The 20,504-nt window shown below is 44.2% G+C and overlaps 1 protein-coding gene across 1 annotated transcript; it reads left to right on the top strand.

Moving 5' to 3' along the window:
* Window positions 1-871: 871 nt before the first annotated feature.
* On the top strand, window positions 872-13,048 carry POLR1F (RNA polymerase I subunit F). The gene is made up of 4 exons (XM_044294070.1): window positions 872-1,150; window positions 3,898-4,039; window positions 7,380-7,585; window positions 12,067-13,048. Exons 1-4 carry the CDS (start codon window positions 906-908, stop codon window positions 12,854-12,856), a joined length of 1,383 nt encoding a protein of 460 aa, XP_044150005.1. The 5' UTR covers window positions 872-905; the 3' UTR covers window positions 12,857-13,048.
* Window positions 13,049-20,504: the final 7,456 nt, after the last annotated feature.

Genomic DNA, 20,504 nt, shown 5'->3' with positions numbered 1-20,504 from the left:
ATGATGTCTGAATAAGGCCTTAGAATTAGGGCTCATGCACACAGCCGTTGGCCGCCCGTTCCATGCATTGGGGACTGCAATTTGCGGTCCCCAATGCACGGGCAATATCTGTGCGAATTCCATAGACGGATCCAGACCCATTCAACTTGAATGGGTCTGTGATCCGTCCGCACCGCAGAAAAATAAGACAAGTAATGTAGTGCTTCCGTGGGGTCCCGTGCCTCCGTTCTGCACTGCACCTTAAAGATTGCAAACCCATTCAAGTGACTGGGTCTGCATCCGTGACGTGGGGTGCACACGGCCGGAGCTAGCATATTGCGGACCGCAATATGGGGACGACCGGTCAACGGCCCTTAGGACTAATACACACGATCATGTTTTCTTTCTGTGTCTGATCTATCCGCAAAAAAAACAGAAGTTACTCTGTGTGCATTTCATTTTCATATGTCCGTTCCGCAAGTAAATAGAACATGTCTTATTATTGTCCGCGTTATGGACAAGGATAGTACTGTTCTATTAGGGGCCAGCTGTTCTGTTCCGCAAAATACATAATGCAAACGGATGCTATCCGTATATATATATATATATATTATTATTATTTTTTTCTTGCAAAGGTTGTATTTGGTGTCTCAGGCAAATCCCATACATTTCAATGTAGCTGAGTTGCAATACCTCACACATCCTATATGGACAGGTGTGGTGCTGTTTCAGGAAGAAAGCAAATATATTTGTCTAAACCTGTGCAGGCGCATACCAGACGCCGCTTTGGTCTTCGCAAACATGGCGGCGCCTATAACCTTGCATCCGTGTTTACCTCTAGCGATGGAAGTCTGGCTGAGCTCTACCAATGTGTACTACGTCATCAGCCGTGGCCGCTTCTCCGGGCGACATGTGGACAGATCAGCATGGCTGAAGCTGAAAGCCTCGGGGATTCCGCTCCCGTTGACGCAGCCTCAGCGAAGCCCCAGACCCTGTCGTGTCTTACGGTACCGTCCTTCTCTGAAGCGTGCGGCTTTATAGACAGCAGGTTTTCCTGCCTCGTGCTGAAGACGCACCGCAGACACTTGTCGCTGTCCCCCAAGTATCTGAGCAAGAAGCGGAGCGGCCTAAAGGAGCACCTCAGCGCCGAGCTCCTCAAGTACAACGCCGTGTGAGTGTCTGGTGACCGCCGCTCCATGCTGGGACTTGTAGCCCCCCGCAGCTGGCATCAATCCCCTTCCTGCCCTCAGTATCGCTGTGTGTGCCCCATCAGTCAGGTGCACGTGGGGCAGGTCCGCCATGTTGTGCCCCCCAGTTTTTATAGTGCAATGTGATGGAAGAGCAGCCTAGCTATGAAGGCGTGTTCCCCTCATACAGTCACGGTACATAGGGGAGGGAATGACTTTATCTGTGCCCAGCTCTCTCCTTTCATCCCAATGGGACTTGTCAGCCGAGGTGGGACCCCCGTTTTGTTGATGGGTGCGGGTCTTGAGGCTGTGCCACAAATGACAGGATGGGTAATCACTAATGCCAATATCCAACATGGCTACGGCATTACAGTGAGGGCAGCACTTACCTGCGTGCGGGGAGGAGACTCGCGCACATGCGGTATTCGGCCGAGCATGCTCAATCAACGCTAATGTCTGGATTTAGAACGGGAAGTCATAAATGGTCCTGTGGGTGTAACGTGTAGGTGTCCCAACACTTTGGTCCCTATAGTGTGTGTATATATTTCAATGGCTGCCATGGGGCCTACTGTCATGTCTGCTCTGTAATAGGGAAGAGGGAATAGGAATAAACCTTGATAGAAATAGTTGTTCTCAGCACAAATGATTTAGGTCCAGTTCACACATCAGTTATTTGATCAGTTGTTTCCATCAGATAGGGTCCATTCACACGTCCGTAGTGTATTGCGGATTCGCAATACACCTGGCCGGCACCCCCATAGAACTGCGGACAAGAATAGAACATGTTCTATTTTTTCCGGGAGCTGCGGACCGGAAGATTGAGGCCGCGCTGTGGAAATGCGGATGCGGACAGCCCACTGTGTGATGTCCGCGTCTCTTCCGGCCTCATAGAGAATTAATGGGTTCGGATTCGTTGCGGAACGGATCCGGACCATTCTATGGACGTGTTAATGGACCCTTATTGTGAAGCCTACTCTGAGATAAGGTACAGTACAGACCAAAAGTTTGGACACACCTCATTAAAAGAGTTTTCTTTATTTTCATGACTATGAAAATTGTAGATTCACACTGAAGGCATCAAAACTATGAATTAACACATGTGGAATTATATACATAACAAAAAAGTGTGAAACTGAAAATATATCACAGTCTAGGTTCTTCAAAGTAGCCACCTTTTGCTTTGATTACTGCTTTGCACACTCTTGGCATTCTCTTGATGAGCTTCAAGAGGTAGTCACCTGAAATGGTCTTCCAACAGTCTTGAAGGAGTTCCCAGAGATGCTTGGCACTTCTTGGCCCTTTTGCCTTCACTCTGCGGTCCAGCTCACCCCAAACCATCTCGATTGGGTTCAGGTCCGGTGACTGTGGAGGCCAGGTCATCTGGCGCAGCACCCCATCACTCTCCTTCATGATCAAATGCCCGTTACACAGCCTGGAGGTGTGTTTGGGGTCATTGTCCTGTTGAAAAATAAATGATGGTCCAACTAAACGCAAACCGGATGGAATAGCATGCTGCTGCAAGATGCTGTGGTAGCCATGCTGGTTCAGTATGCCTTCAATTCTGAATAAATCCCCAACAGTGTCACCAGAAAAGCACCATCACACCTCCTCCTCCATGCTTTACGGTGGAAACCAGGCATGTAGAGTCCATCCGTTCACCTTTTCTGCGTTGCACAAAGACACGGTGGTTGGAACCAAAGATCTCAAATTTGTACTAATCAGACCAAAGCACAGATTTCCACTGGTCTAATGTCCATTCCTTGTGTTCTTTAGCCCAAACAAGTCTCTTCTGCCTGTTGCCTGTCCTTAGCAGTGGTTTCCTAGCAGATATTCTACCATGAAGGCCTGATTCACACAGTCTCCTCTTAACAGTTGTTCTAGAGATGTGTCTGCTGCTAGAACTCTGTGTGGCATTGACCTGGTCTCTAATCTGAGCTGCTGTTAACCTGCAATTTCTGAGGCTGGTGACTCGGATGAACTTATCCTCCGCAGCAGAGGTGACTCTTGGTCTTCCTTTCCTGGGGCGGTCCGCATGTGAGCCAGTTTTTTTGTAGCGCTTGATGGTTTTTGTGACTGCACTTGTGGACACTTTCAAAGTTTTCCCAATTTTTCGGACTGACTGACCTTCATTTCTTAAAGTAATGATGGCCACTCGTTTTTCTTTACTTAGCTGCTTTTTTCTTGCCATAATACAAATTCTAACAGTCTATTCAGTAGGACTATCAGCTGTGTATCCACCTTACTTCTCCACAACGCAACTGATGGTCCCAACCCCGTTTATAAGGCAAGAAATCCCACTTATTAAACCTGACAGGGCACACCTGTGAAGTGAAAACAATTTCAGGCGACTACCTCTTGAAGCTCATCAAGAGAATGCCAAGAGTGTGCAAAGCAGTAATCGAAGCAAAAGGTGGCTACTTTGAAGAACCTCGAATATGACATATTTTCAGTTGTTTCACACTTTTTTATGTATATAATTCCACATGTGTTAATTCATAGTTTTGATACCTTCAGTGTGAATCTACAATTTCCATAGTCATGAAAATAAAGAAAACTCTTTGAATGAGAAGGTGTGTCCAAACTTTTGGCCTGTACTGTATAATGGAAATATCTGCACCTGTTGTGTTCTTTTGACCCGCAACTGGTTTTGGCTCAGAATAACTGAAGTGTGAACTAAGCCTTAAAAGCTAAGTATGTTTTCCTGATGGGATCCTTGTCCTTACCTCTGTAGATTGGAAGGCGTCCCTGTGGCGTATGATAACATCAAGCTGGTTGGTGAATTGGGAGACATATACGATGACGTTGGATACATTCACATTAACATTGAAGCCGACTTCGTCATATTCCAGCCAAAATGCGGGCAGAGGCTTGTGGTAAGTACCCATATGTACTTGCCGAAAGCAGAAATGAGCAATGTTTTCAAAATTCACCTTTTTCCTTTCTCCTACCAGAAGTGTCCCCTATCACAGGTCTAGTGGAACCTCTACAGTTGTGTCTTCAGAGCCTTCTTCAGAGACCCCCCCCCCCCATGTACTATAAATGGATGCACTTCTTCATGGAAAACACTACAGGTGCACACAAGAGAATAAAAACGGGCTGCAGGAGCACTTTCACCCTGGTTTACGCCACCCTGCAGGCTGCTCCTTCTCACACCTTTTGTTTGGAAAGGATCTCGGGACACAACTGCAGATATTACCGTACATGAGGCTCTCATAGGCTAGTGAGAGGAATTTAATAAACTGAGTCTTGCTGAGGGCAACATATACTTTACTTATGTCAAGTGAGGCGACCAGTACTTTATATTAATTATATTATCAAAGGGGTTGTCTGCTTTTTTTCCGTTGATGAACTATCCTGAGGATAGTTCATCAGTATCAGATTGGCGACGGTCTACTCCCGGAACCCCACCGATCAGCTGTTTGAAGAGAAGGCAGCTCATACCAGTGCTGCCTTGTCTGCTCTGTTTACCATAGAAGTGAATGGGGACACCATACTTGCAATTGCTGTGGCGATCCTGAGCATAGGTCATTAATGGTAATGAGCAGAAAACCCTTTTAATGATTTTCATGAGAAAATTTTAAGTATAACATGGAGATCTAGAGGGGTTGGCCAAGTTATTTTTATTGATTACCTGTCCTCAGATCGGCGGGGGTCCAACACACGGCACCCCCGCCGATCAGCTGTTTGAACAAAAGGCGCGCACCGTGCCAGCGCTGCCTCCTCTTTCTTGTTTACCTGCTCGCCGTCGCATCCGCAGAGGTGAGCAGGTGTAATTACACGTTAGTCGTTCCTATACACTTCCATAGAAGCGATCTGTCCTATTGAAATGAATGGGACGGCTTGGGTGTAATTACACCTGCTCACCGCTACGGATGCGACGGCGAGCAGCTAAACAAATGAATAGGAGGCAGAGCTGGCAAGGTGCGCACCTTATCTTTAAACAGCTGATCAGCGGGGGTTCTGGTTGTCGGACCCCCGATCTGATATTGATGAGCGATCCTGAGGATAGGGCATTGATTTAAAAATAACTTGGACAACCCCTTTAAAGGGGTTTTACTGGATGTACAATCAAATTTGTACGCCCATCACCCTCACCAATCAAATGTTTGAAGAGGCCATGGTGCTCCAGTGAGTGCTATGGTCTCCTCATAGCATAACAAGCACAGTACTGTACAGTGTATAGTGGCTGTGCTTGATATTGCCCACACCAGTTTACTTGAATGGGACTGAGCTGCTCGTAGGCCATGGGACCCAAAACATTTGTCATCACTGGCACACTGGAGCACCACTGCCTATTCTAACAACTGATTGCTGGAATGCTGGACTTAACCGGCAAATGAACCTTGTGATTGTTGAAAGTGGCATCACTGGCACACTCATCAAGCAGCTGATCAGCGGGGTGACATCCACTGATCTGGAATTGATAACCCTTCCTGTGAATAGTGAAGATATATTGGAAAAGCACACCATATATAGGGTGCGGTGTAGGGGTGGGCGATATGGCCTAAAATCTATATTGCGATATAATTTTAAGCATATGCAATATATCACGATATATTGTTTTCTATATTGGGGGGCGGGGGAGGGGGTGTTTAAACTTTTTTTTTCTACTTTTTATTTAATAACTATTAGCCCCCTTAAGGGCTAGAACCCTTGTCATATTCACCTTAATAGAGCTCTATTAGGGTGAATAGGACTTTACACTCTCCCTGCTGCTCTGTGCTTTGTGCACACAACAGCAGGGAGCTGACAATGGCAGCCAGCCTCTAATGTGCCCCCCAGCCTCTCCCTCTTATCAGCCCACTCTCGTAACTCAAACCCACCCCCCTCCCTCCCCAGTATTAATCATTGGTGGCAGTGGCCACAGGGCCCCCCTCCCCCCTCCACCCCCATCATTGGTGGCAGTGGGCAGTGCGCCCCCCCCCCTCCCTAGTATTCATTGGTGGCAGGGCCCCCTTCCCCCCCCCCCCCCCCCACATCATTTGTGGCAGCAGAAGTTCCGATCGGAGTCCCAGCAGTGTAATGCTGGGTCTCTGATCGGTTACCATGGTAGCCAGGACGCTGTGGCCACGGCGCATGTGAGTATAATGCTGCTCACTGACATACCATGGCAGCCAGGAATTCAGTAGCGTCCTGGCTGCCATGGTAACAGATCAGAGCCCCAGCATTACACTGCTGGGACTCCGATCGGTACTGCCGCTCCGTGGTCATATCGCAATCCGGCGATATGCACAAAATCCATATTGTGGCACAAATTTATATTGCCTATACCGCCCACCCCAGTGCGGTGCAACCAAAAAGGGTTCTACAACCCTATACAAATATTTCAGAAATTCAGTGCACAAGCAAATGTGAGTCAGTTATATCCTTTTTAATTTTTGACAAGGTGTTTGTACATAACTTCCATCTCAGCAAAATGGGGGGAAAAAAAAAAAAAAAGTGACCTTTTTCAAGTCTCATCAGTGGGTGTACACGAATGCGGAAGTGAATGGGTCATCAGTATTGCACTCCCAAAAAAACACCTTTCAAAAACTCTAGTCCCATGGGAATACCTATGTAGTGATTGTGTTTGTGCTTACATAGCGCAGGCTCAGTCTAAGGCCTCTTTCACACAACCGTTTTTTTTTTTTTCTTCCGTTTGCGGGCGTTTTTTTGCATTCCGTATACTGAACCATTCATGGAATGTACTCCATATGCATTCTGTTTCCGTATAAAAACATAGAACAGGTAGAACATGTCCTATTATTGTCTGCAATTCACGTTCCGTGGCTCCATTCAAGTCAATGGGTCCGCAATAAAAAGAACACATACGGAAATGCATCTTCCATATCCTTTCAGTTTTTGTGGAACCATCTATTGAAAATTTTATGCCCATCCCTATTTTTTCTGTGTAATTACTGTATATGCCATATGGAAAAACGGAACAGACATGGAAACAACGGAAACAAAAAAACGGAGCAATGGATCTGTGAAAAACACGACCGCAAAACACTGAGAAAGCCATATGGTCGTGTGAAAGAGGCCTAATAATAGGTACTTTAGCTGGTGCCATGTATCGGTATGCGCCAACAACTGCAGTGTGTATGGAGGTTGCCTGCAAAGCTGCCTGGGAAAGTCAGGGAGCTGAAGGAATCTAAACCATGGATGACTACAGTCTGAAGCTTTTTGGTTATCGGATTCATGAGTTGTTTTGTGTTCTGTTTGCTCCACTAGGGTGTCGTCAATAAGAAGGCGCCCAGTCATATCGGTTGCCTGGTCCATGGTTGTTTCAATGCTTCCATACCAAGACCCATAAAAATGCCTGTAGATGCTTGGCAGCACATGGAAGTGAACTTAGGTGATCAACTGGAATTTGAAGTCTTCCGTCTGGACTCTGATGCAGTGGGTGTATTTTGCATTCGTGGCAAACTGGATAGGCAGTAAGTTTCTTGCATTCACTGTGTGTATTACGACTTTAGCTATTCACATCCATGTTCTCCACAGACATCCATTGAATAATGTGTGTGTTCAGATGTCTGTGTTTTTTCCATGGACTGTCGGTCTGCAGGAAAGGTACAGGAGCATGCACTGTTGTGGTCCATTTTTGCAGACAGAATGTACCCATTCAGTGGGTCCATGAAAACCACAGACGGCACACAGATGCTATCCGCGTGTAGTGCGGTTTTCCCTGATCCAAAGTTTGTTAAATAAAAAGTTGCAGTATTTTGTGGACTGAAAAATCACTGACACACACCCTGAACCCAGGCCTTTTCAGTTTGGTCTGAGTTCAAGACATGTGACCATTTATTTATTTTTTTTATTTTTTTTTATTCATAGTTGACCTGATTTTTCAGTTCGAAAAATGCTGTAACCTTTTTTTTTTTTTTTTTTTTTTTTTTTTCAAACTTTGTATCAGTTTGTATGCTAACGCTTTATGCGCACGACCATATGTATTTTGCAGTCTGCAAATTGCATATCCACAAAATACAGATACTATCCATGTTGCAACCACACTTTTTTGCGGATCCCTTGACTTGGGTCCATAGTCCACATTTTTGTGGCAATTATATGACGTGTTCTATACACGGGTCATTTTTGTGTGTTCCTCATCCGCATGTCCATGCGGATCACTGACTCATTGAATTCAATAGGTACACAAAAAATGCGGGCGGCACATGGACTGTATCCGTGTTTTGCAGATTTGTGGGCTGCAAAATGGACACTGTCGTGCGCATGAGGCCTAAGTCTGTGTCCTATAACTTTCCATCTCTTCAATTGCGTTATGTGGCCGTCATGGAAAGCCAAGCTTATGAAAACTGCCATAAATGCTAGTTGTTGGAATGCCCCTTTAACGCAGCTTTATTATGTATTATTCTATTGTACGCTGAGTGCCCAACACTAAAATGTGAATAATTAATACTCAAGTTTTTTTTTTTGCTCCTGGATATTAATGACCTAGCCTTAGGATAAGTCATCAGTAGCTGATTGGTTAAGATCTGACACCCAGCACTCCCACCGATGTTCTCAGCAGCTGCCTTGCCCGAAGATTTGCATGTTGCAACCTTGCATGTCAAAATATATGTAGGGCTTGCTTATGAGTGAGAGGAGTCCACCATATGTGCAGTGCCAAGTGTGACATTAGCATATGTCACTTATCAATTAGCTGCTTATGCCAATGTAAATTAATTAGGACAAACCTGGGCATTCTGTGTCTAAGAGCCAGTAAAGACACAATTGAGACATTCCTACCTTATCACCATATCAATGACCACCTTCTCTCTTCCAGTAGTCATAGCAGCTCCCCCTCTATCCTTCACACTGCCACTGCCCCGTTACAATAGTGTCCCTAGTCCCCCATTTATAATCCTTCTGTGTCTCAAGCTAGACGTAAGGATTGTACCCCAGATACATGTAGAACCTTTAGGGCTCGGTGAGTAATCACACTGGTTACAATAATCCACCATGCAGTTGATACTTGATTCTATTTTTGCATGGTTATAAAATCTGTTTTAATAAAGAGGTATTCCCATCTCAAAGGGGCATGTCTGTAGGATGTACCCCCATTGTCTCATAGGTGCGGGTCCCACCCCTGGGACCTGCCGTCATCTCTAAAATGAAGCTAGCAAAGTGGTGGCTGGCAGTGCTGGGTCCAACCACCACCAATCGTCCCTATTTGCCCGCTGAAAATAGCTGAGCGGCGCACTTGGCTATTTTTGGAATCCTCATAGAAATTAACAAGCGTTCACCACGCTTGTGTGGCCACCAGTTGCATTTATTTCTATGAGGCTGACTGAAATAGCCGAGCCAGAGCTATTTTTGGCGGCCCCATAGAAATTAATGGAGGGCAGCTGCGCATGTGCGCTGCGCCCTCCTTCACTTTGCTGTCTGGGTTTTACAAGATAGCTGCGGGTCCTGCACATGTCAAACAATAGGGTTATATCCTAGCGATCCCAGCCGGGAAGGAGGGGTCATCTCCTCCCTTTCTATGTAGGATGGGGAACGGGTTGGGGATCAAGGGATCCTTGTTCTTGACATAGGTGCTGGTCCCTCAGTTGGATATGCATCTATCACACATTTATGGTGTATCCTGTAGAACAGAGCACTTGCTTTCAGGTTACCAGAGAGTTTACAGTTGATTGAGGACTCTGCATTCGGACAACCACTTGTTGTCCCAGTCTTGTTAGAAATGAATGTGGTTGGACAATCCCTGAGGCTTGGTTCACACCTGAGCGTATTCAGTATGCGCTTTATCAGGCGTTTTTGGGGCGTTTTTGTATTTAGGAAATGCTCATAATATGCGCGTTTGTGTGATTGACAACAGAGGGATCTGTGGAGGGACGCTGTTATGGGGGATCTGTGGAGGGAGGCTGTTATGGGGGATCTGTGGAGGGAGGCTGTTATGGGGGATCTGTGGAGGGACGCTGTTATGGGGGATCTGTGGAGGGACGCTGTTATGGGGGATCTGTGGAGGGACGCTGTTATGGGGGATCTGTGGAGGGACGCTGTTATGGGGGATCTGTGGAGGGACGCTGTTATGGGGGATCTGTGGAGGGACGCTGTTATGGGGGATCTGTGGAGGGACGCTGTTATGGGGGATCTGTGGAGGGACGCTGTTATGGGGGATCTGTGGAGGGACGCTGTTATGGGGGATCTGTGGAGGGACGCTGTTATGGGGGATCTGTGGAGGGACGCTGTTATGGGGGATCTGTGGAGGGACGCTGTTATGGGGGATCTGTGGAGGGAGGCTGTTATGGGGGATCTGTGGAGGGACGCTGTTATGGGGGATCTGTGGAGGGAGGCTGTTATGGGGGATCTGTGGAGGGACGCTGTTATGGGGGATCTGTGGAGGGACGCTGTTATGGGGGATCTGTGGAGGGACGCTGTTATGGGGGATCTGTGGAGGGACGCTGTTATGGGGGATCTGTGGAGGGACGCTGTTATGGGGGATCTGTGGAGGGACACGCATATAGCATCTTATGCTGGTCCGTCTCATGACCCTTTGTGTCCCCTCATGTGTCCTAAACTGCGCACATAACTGGCTTTGTGTGTAAAGTATTTTACTACTGTATGAAACAATCTCTCTCCTATTGATAAAATGGCCAGCCTCTGTACTCACTTTCACTATGACTGCACTGCAGCGAGCGTCGGTGAGCTGGCCGGCGCGTGACGGACGTCACTTAGTAACGCTCCTCCCACTTACTTTAGGAAGCAGGAGCGTTACTAAGTGACGTCAGTCATGCGCCGGCCGGCCAGCTCACTGACGCTCGCTGCAGTGCATTCATAGTGAAAGTGAGTACAGAGGCTGGCCATTTTATCAATAGGAGAGAGATTGTTTCAGACAGTAGTTTAGTACTACGTATGCGCGTTTTTAAATGAGCAAACAAGAAACACCCATTGTCGTGCGTTCCCGCTGAAGTCTATGGGTGGGAACGTGCGACAATACGCCCCAAAGAAGCTCCTGTACTACTTGGGGGGTAGGGCGTTTTACAGCGTGTTCGTATGTGCTGTAAAACACTCAGGTGAGAACCATGCCCATAGGGAATCATTGGTTCTTGCCTGTTGAGCGTTTTACAGTGCGTAGGAACGCGCTGTAAAACGCTCAGCTGTGAACCCAGCCTGAAGCATCACGTTCACACTGCAGCGTTCCAGTGAATATTTTGTATCAGTATTTGTAAGTTAAAACCAGGAGTGGAACATAAAGAAAAACTATAATGGCAAGATTTCCACCTCTTCTGTGGTTTAGACTCACTCCTGGTTTTGGTTTACAAATACTGATGAAAAATACTGCCATGTGAATGAGGCCTAAGGCTATGTTCACTCCATCTTAAGAACTCCATCTTTGGAAAAGACTGCTGGTGTTTGGCATAGCTGAATGCCCTATTCAGCTATGCCAAACACCAGCAGTCTGTTCCAAAGAATGGATTACCATGGCGTATGGACTTTGTTTGGCCAAAAGATGGCATTTACTCCACAAGGAGGCCGAAGTAGTCAGTCGGAATCTAGTGAGTTTCAGCCCTATCCCAGCTATGCCGGATATGGTAAACTCCAGCAGTCTGTTCCTCTGCAGGATCAGGCTGCTGGAGTTCAGAACACATATGTGAGTGTAGCCTAAAATAGTTTCTACCTTTTTGATCTGCTCTCGAGTTCTGGTGTTGAGCAGGATTGTGTCTGTTAGGCACTGGTAACATCTGAAGTTTTAGACCTTCTGTGAGGACATCAGAGTGCCACGAAAAGGAAGGAAAACACTTATTTTCCTTTTTGAATAAGTCTCTTCCAGGGCAAACGTAAAGTGCGCCCCTTCATCTACAGATGACTAGCCGTGTCCTCTGCTTTTTGCCTCTGTTATGCATTTGAAAGTAAAACAAAAATAGTTATATCTAGAAAGGATGAATATGTATTCATTAGTTTTGTTCTTTTTCAGATTGGAAGCTGAAGCTATTGAAAAACTGAATGTGATGTCCGAGGAGCAGAATTCAAATGTGCCCAGTGGTGAAGTGCAGGACATAGAAATTGCAGTTGATGAGACAAGCATATTGTCAGAGAATACCACAAAGAAGAAAGGCAAGAAACGTTTATTCGAAGAAACCGTTTCACAAAATGCATGTCTAGAGAACCAACAGGATCCAAACTTGAGCTTGGAAGAAGCGCCTAAGAAAAAGAGAAAAAAGCACAAACATCAGGAAGCCCTTTCTCTAGATCAGTCTTTAGAGGTTGATGGATCTGGAGTTAATTCTGCCTTGGAAGACCCCGTTATGGACATTTTAACCCAATCCGAATACAAAATCATGGATAAAAAAAGTAAAAAGAAGAAACATTGGGAATCATTAACAAACAGTGACAATGGTGTAGCAGTAGATGATGGTGTAGTGGAACTTGACAGCATGTCAGTGGTTCCCTCAAGTCAAGAGCATAAAACCAAAAAGTCCAAGAAAAAGAAGTACAAGATGAACTCTGACCTTGAGAGTAGCTTGCTGAATGGTATGACAGAAGATTCATTAGTCGGTGGAGATGGCACATTAGAAGAATTAGAAACAGAACTTGGAGCCACAAAAAAGAAACATAAGAAAAAAAACAAGAACACTTCTCTGGACCTAGACCAGGATCTTGCTTCATCTGAAACTCCACCAGACAATGTCCTAATCCAGCAGGAAACCCGCAAGATTAAGAAACCCAAAAAGAGGCGGCAGGATCCTGCAGAGCCGGACAGCTAAAACAGGGGTTCCTAGACCAAAGGTTAATTTGGACCGGCAGCAGACAGCCGATACATTTCTGAACATATAGTGAAGAGGGGGACTGTAAATCTTAATTATTTTCCTATTGAAAATATATTTTAATATTTGTGGTGCATCAGTTTTAAAAGTGGTCAGCATCTTTGTATGATGTATTAAATAATTTGAACTTGATACCCATTGAGGAGTATATATTATATTTTAATAGCAAATGAACATACAAGCCATGGAGCAATATTTAGTTTTAATAAATAAATGCAACATTGTTGCTTAGTCCTTGCAAATTGATGTATGAATGATGATCTGTGTGGGATATGTTCAGAAAAGTTACAGGAAAAAGACAGTACATTGCAGGACTGGAAAATGTATGCTGTCCTCCCAGCCTGATACCATCTCACCGCGGCCTACCTCGGTCATTACAGTGTTATCACTGTGCCAGGAAGGACAAAACTGTGTACAATGCTGTGAAAGAGTATTTGTCCCTCACCCAACTTTTATTTTTTCTAATTTATCACATTTAAATGTTTCAGATGACCCAACTAATGGTAACACTATACTGACATCATTTGGGGGGCACTCGTTCTCCTTGGGGAGAGAGTGCCATAATCTACGTGAGGAGAGGCTATAGATGCTCCTCTGGGATGAAAGGGATGCAAATGAGCTCCTAACCAGCTCAGCCTCTGATGCCACCTTATGTAAGGCAGCTATCCTATAAGTCAATGTTCAACCCTTTAACCCCTTAAGGACTCAGCCCTATTTCACCTTAAGGACTTGGCCATTTTTTGTAAATCTGACCAGTGTCACTTTAAGTGCTCATAACTTTAAAACGCTTTGACTTATCCAGGCCTGTCTGAGATTGTTTTTTCGTCACATATTGTACTTCATGACACTGGTAAAATGAAGTAAAATGTTTTTATTTTTTGCTTAAAAAAATACCTAATATACCATATATAAGTTTCAGTTTCTCTACTTCTGTAATACATGGTAATACCCCCAAAAATTGTGATGACTTTAGATTCCCCATATGTCTACTTCATGTTTGAATTATTTTGGGAATGATATTTTTTTTTTTGGGGATGTTACAAGGCTTAGAAGTTTAGAAGCAAATCTTGAAATTTTTCTGAAATTTACAAAAACCCAATTTTTAGGGACCACTACAGGTGGTCCGATGGGAGAGGGAGGGAGCTCCCTGACCGATGACAGTTAACCTTTTCCATACAGCGGTCCGTTCGGACCGCGGTATGGAAAGGGTTAAACGGCTGACATCTGCACGGATGTCAGCCGTTTATACCAGGGTGTCAGCAATGTGCTGACACCCTGGTATAACCACTAGACGCCAACGAACTTCCAGCAACCTAGTTTATCAAGACTATCTCCTTTTTAGTTTTAAATGGGGAAAGAGGTGGGTGATCAAAGACCATGGCTATTAAAGGGGTTCTGCAGTTTTTTAAACTGATGCTCTATCCTCTGGATGTAGATCATCAGCATCTGATCGGCGGGGGTCTGACACCCGGGACCCCTGCCTATCAGCCGTTTGAGAAGGCTGTGGCGCTGGTAGTAGCGCCGCAGCCTTCTCCCTGTTTACTGCAGGCCCAGTGACGTTACAACTAATATCAATGGCCTGGGCGATGCTGAGCTCCATTTAAGTGAACAGATGTTATCCCTGCCCAGGCCATTGATACCAGTCGTGACGTCACTGGGCCTGCGGTAAACACAGAGAAGGCCGCGGCGCTGCTGCCTTCTCAAACAGCTGATCGGCAGATGTCCCGGGTGTCGGACCCCTGCCGATCAGATGCTGATGATCTGTATCCAGAGGATAGATCCTCAGTTTAAAAAAACTGCAGAACCCCTTTAACGCTGCAGGAAGCCGTGACTGACGGCACATTTATGCTGGCCATTCGGTGAATAAACCGAGTCTACCATCTTGAGAGCCACTCTGTTAGCGGCACTGGCTAGAAGAGGCCCTGAGTGAAATACCCTTTTTAAATCGAGCATGCAGAAAAAAGTCTGTGTTTATAGTAGAATTTACTATTACAATTGCACATTCAGGTTTTCACCATTAATTTTTTTTTTCCCCCCCTAAAATCTTTGGGAACAAAAATGCACACTTAAAGGGGTAGACTATTCTTTTGCATTTAAAGGGAATCTATCACATTGAACATGCCCTCTGACCTGCCAGGTTTATCTCAGCAGAGAGATGATTCTATATCTATATCCTGTAGTAAAGATTCAGTAAAACTTGTATACATATAAATCCCTGTGCATTCTAAACGTAGGAGTCCAGTGGGTGGTCTTATCAGGGATTTGCGGTATCTCTATGCTTACTGATATAGGGATAGCAGTCAGTCATGGAGTAAGACCGCCCAATGGATTCCTAAGCTCATAAATATTCAGTTAAACTTCCACTCATTCTAAATCCTATTGAATTATTTTCCACTAAACTACATATTTTTCTACTTGTCTCCTCCTGCTCTATAACATATTGCCCATATATTTTGCAGGTGTTCAAACATGTCCCTAGACTAAGGGGGTTTACATGCTTTATTGGTGAAGAGCTGAATATTTTTATTTTTTTAACAGAAGTCATTTTTACAAAATGTTTTTACACAAGGCCTTATTTATTAAAACGTAAATTAGCACTCCAAAAAAAAAAATTGTATTCTCTGACCTATTATTTACAGAAGATCCACTGGACCCAGGAGATCAATATTTATTATCCAATGGTCAGAATGACCAATAATACCTGTTTTAGGTCAAATTTTAAAATGTAACTTTTATTATTATTTATTAGAATAATTTTCCCAACATATAATACAATACAAAACGAAACAAAACAAGAAACAACTCTATTGAGAGTCTTTTAAAATGTATCTGTCAGGGATAGTGTCCTTGGGGTATTTGTGGTATTATATCAATACCTATTTCCGGATAATTATCCTTCCAAGAGTGATAGATATATCAAGTAGGTGCACTTCAAAGGTTATCTTCACCCTTGATAGTGCCCTGGTGTTATATACCACCAGGTTGCTCTATCATTCAGCGATGTCAGCGGTCTGCTGTTGGTGACATTCAATATTTATTAAAGCTATGTATCTGCTTGTTTCTACTTAGTGTCTCTTTTCAAAGCGACTCGCTACATCTATACCCTCATGGTCATACTCCAGAGCGTACTGCGTCTGCAGCCCGCAGTGCTGTGGATACACTTCCCTAACATGTGTTTAAAATTTATCACGACGAAGCTCCCCCGAGGGGGAGCTTCGTCGTGATAAATTTTAAACACATGTTAGGGAAGTGTATCCACAGCACTGCGGGCTGCAGACGCAGTACGCTCTGGAGTATGACCATGAGGGTATAGATGTAGCGAGTCGCTTTGAAAAGAGACACTAAGTAGAAACAAGCAGATACATAGCTTTAATAAATATTGAATGTCACCAACAGCAGACCGCTGACATCGCTGAATGATAGAGCAACCTGGTGGTATATAACACCAGGGCACTATCAAGGGTGAAGATAACCTTTGAAGTGCACCTACTTGATATATCTATCACTCTTGGAAGGATAATTATCCGGAAATAGGTATTGATATAATACCACAAATACCCCAAGGACACTATCCCTGACAGATACATTTTAAAAGACTCTCAATAGAGTTGTTTCTTGTTTTGTTTCGTTTTGTATTGTATTATATGTTGGGAAAAATATTCTAATAAATAATAATAAAAGTTACATTTTAAAATTTGACCTAAAACAGGTATTCTCTGACCTGTTACAAAGGTACATGATGTAATCTGTAGTGAAGGTGATTTTCCTACCAGTGACTATTTGTGAGTTATAACCTCCCTTCTGATACTCAGTTGACATGTGCCCAGCACTGACTTTCAAAATATGCATATGTGTCATAATATTACTTTGAAAGAAAAAACTGCGCTCAGAGCATTAATGGAGGACAAATCGTTGGTGATAAAGCCTGCCGATAAAGGCGGCTCCATAGTGATTATGGGCAAGATAAATTATGTGAAAGAAGTAATGCGCCAATTGTCCGATGTTAATACATATGAAGCCTTACAATATGATCTGATTTTCAGTATAAAAGAAAAGATTAGGAAAGTGATGGATCATTATGTACAAAGGTGTGACTGATGAGCAACTACATGACTACTTGATTAAGCAGACACCAATTACCCCAGTATTATACGTTTTACCCAAGGTGCATAAAACGCTGGTGGATCTGCCAGGCCGCCCCATTGTGGCTTCAGTGGATTCGGTGTTGTCACCACTTTCTATCACCTTGGAAAAAGCTCTTACACCACCTATAAAGAACACACGTCTCTTTTATATTGGACACAACACATTTTTTTGAAGATGATTGCTGACCTTCGTATGATCCCGGCTGAGAGCTGGCTGGTAACAATAGATGTTGTAAGCCTTTACACGTCTATTGGGCATGAGGAAGGCATTGAGGCTGTTGCAAAACTGTTGAGAACTAGTGACTACTCGGAGATACAACAGGAATTTTTCTTGCAGATGTTGTGTTTGGTCCTATGTGATAATTATTTCTTATTTGAAGATGTCTATTTACACTGACGGGGAACCGCGATGGGAGCGAATGTGGCCCCACCCTACGCAAATGCGTTTATGTCCGCTTTAGAAGATCGTTTTGTCTATAACAGTAATTTTTACCAAGAGAATATCATTATATGGAAGAGATTTATAGACAATATTTTTTGCGTGTGGGCAGGGCCACATGAGATCCTATCCGGTTTCTTTGACCATCTGAACATGGTCTGTCAAGGTTTGAAATTCACTATGACTTGTGATAGGAAGAGAGTGAGCCTTCTTGATATGGTGGTGGTGAAGGATGATCAGGGCTATCCTTCCACTGATCTATTTCGGAAAGAAACCGATAAAAACAGTATTCTTCATTTCTCTAGCGCTCATCCACCCTCGCTTAAAAAGGCAATCCCACGAGCTCAATTTCAGAGGATTAAACGTATAGTCTCTGATTCAGAGACACAGGAGCTGAGGCTAGATGAGATGACTGATAGATTTGAGAAAAGAGGTTATCCTAAGTCTATACTTGATAGGACGAGATTAGATCTTTCCTCTCAAAACCCTCCTAGGATTTAACAGAGTGGCATTTATACATAAAGTCCATCCGTATAATGCACATTTAGATAATGTGGTTAGGAAGTACTGGCATATTCTAACTAAAGCCTATCCGAATGTTGACAAATTTAAATGTCCACCACTGATTTGTAATAAGAAAAAATCCAAATTTGAGGGACAAATTGGTGCATGCGGACCTAGGCAGTGGTAGGGAGACCCCTAGACAAAATGTGTTGACAACTGTGAAAAACGAAACGTTTCCGTGCCTTCACTGTCTGCAGTGTTCCCATATTATCAAAGGTCCTGAATTCCATCACCCACGCACAGGTCAAGCGTTCAAAGTGAAAGTTTTTTTTTTTACCTGTGAATCAAAAAATGTGATTTACTTGATTAAGTGTCCGTGTGGCCTGGGATATGTGAGAGAAACAATGCAGACAGTGAGGGACAGGATTTGTAAACACAAGTCCACCATTAGGACCAAAAATCTCCTTTTACCACTACCCTATCATTTTGATAAGTGTAGACCTAGAATCTCGCAGTTAAGATTCCAGGTCCTGGAACAAGTGACGAGACCAAGGAGAGGAGGGGATATTAAAAAAAACTCCTCCGCCGTGAAGCCTATTGGATACATATGTTGGAAACATTGTATCCAAAAGGTTTAAACCGTGATTATGAGGTTGCTAGACTATAATCTATGGTATTATTAATGATATATGTTTCTTTCTTTTTCTCCTTTTTCTATTTAGACACAGCATATCCGCTGATTTCTATTCTCTGGCACTGGATATCCTATACTCTCTGGTGCTCCTCTTGATGAATAGAAAGTAGGTGATCGATTAGTGGGTAGTGAATACCCGCATATTAGTGGGTGGATGACGTCACTTGTACCTGTAATTGATCTGCCTATATATATATCTGTGTAACACATGTGGAATGTACTTGTTGAGAAAGGCAGTGTGCCGAAACGCGTTATATATTATTTCTTACATAATAATCAATAAAAGAAGATTCAGCATATTTAAGCAGTTGCCGGGATTTGCTTTCACTTTCAAAATAACACAGCATCTTGTCAGATTTATAGGAATGAATAGAGAAGTAACTGACTTGCTATCCTGTGTCAGTTGGAGATCAGAGTGTAGGCCACATGACACAGCTGAAGATCAGAAGGGAGGTTATAACTCTCAAATAGTCACTGGTAAGATTACCTTGACTACCATTTACATTATGTACTTTTCTAACAGATTAGAGAATAATATTTTTATTTTGTGGGAGTGCTTCTTTAACCCAAAGGATTTCCTTACTGCCCATAGTGACAACAATAGGAAAAACCTCATTGTGAAAAAAAAACTGAAAAAAAACGATTAAGGCCTCTTTCACACTTGCGTTGTCCGGATCCGTCGTGTACTCCATTTGCCGGAATTACACGCCGGAACCGGAAAAACGCAAGTGAACTGAAAGCATTTAAAGACGGATCCGTCTTCAAAATGCGTTCAGTGTTACTATGGCAGCCAAGGACGCTATTAAAGTCCTGGTTGCCATAGTAGTAGTGGGGAGCGGTATACTTACCGTCCGTGCGGCTCCCGGGGCGCTCCAGAATGTCAGAGCGCCCCATGCGCATGGATGATGTTTCCATGCGATCACGTGATCCATGCGCGTGGGGCGCCCTGACGTCCCTGGAGCGCCCCGGGAGCCGCACGGACAGTAAGTATACTACTTTAGCGTCCTGGCAGCCATGGTAACCATTCAGAAAATGATAAACGTCGTATCCGGCAATGCGCCGAAACGACGTTTAGCTTAAGGCCGGATCCGGATTAATGCCTTTCAATGGGCATTAATTCCGGATCCGGCCTTGCGGCAAGTGTTCCGGATTTTTGGCCTGAGCAAAAAGCGCAGCATGCTGCGGTATTTTCTCCGGCCAAAAAACATTCCGGTCCGGAACTGAAGACATCCTGATGCATCCTGAACGGATTTCTCTCCATTCAGAATGCATTAGGATAATCCTGATCAGGATTCTTCCGGCATAGAGCCCCGACGACGGAACTCTATGCTGGAAGACAATAACGCAGGTGTGAAAGAGCCCTTATAAGTGCAGAGAAAGGATAGGGAGGAATAATTTAGTGGCTTATATTTGTGAAAAAAGATAAATATATACGCATTTCACTTCTGCAGTTATTTGTGTTGAAAGACTTTAGTGGCCTATTTTAGTACAAAAAGGAAACATGTATATGCATTTCACTTCTGCAATTATATCTGGTGAAAGCGTTCGGTGTCCTATTTCAGTACAAAAAGGAATAAAAATACACAATTCACTGGTGTATTTATTTGTGGTGAAAGGCCCCTTTCACAAGGGTGAGTTTTCCGCACGGGTGCAATGTGTGAGGTGAACGCATTGCACCCGCACTGAGTCCTGACCCATTCATTTCAATGGGGCTTTGTACGTGAGCATGTTCTATATTCTGCAAGCAAGTGCGGTTGCGATGCGATTTTCACGCATGGTTGCTAAGGAGACGAGAGATGAGCGACC

Source organism: Bufo gargarizans, chromosome 5 (assembly GCF_014858855.1).
Source record: "Bufo gargarizans isolate SCDJY-AF-19 chromosome 5, ASM1485885v1, whole genome shotgun sequence".
Lineage (NCBI taxonomy): Eukaryota > Metazoa > Chordata > Amphibia > Anura > Bufonidae > Bufo > Bufo gargarizans.
Note: the sequence above shows the minus strand (reverse complement) of the source record. Positions and strands in the feature narration are given on the sequence as shown.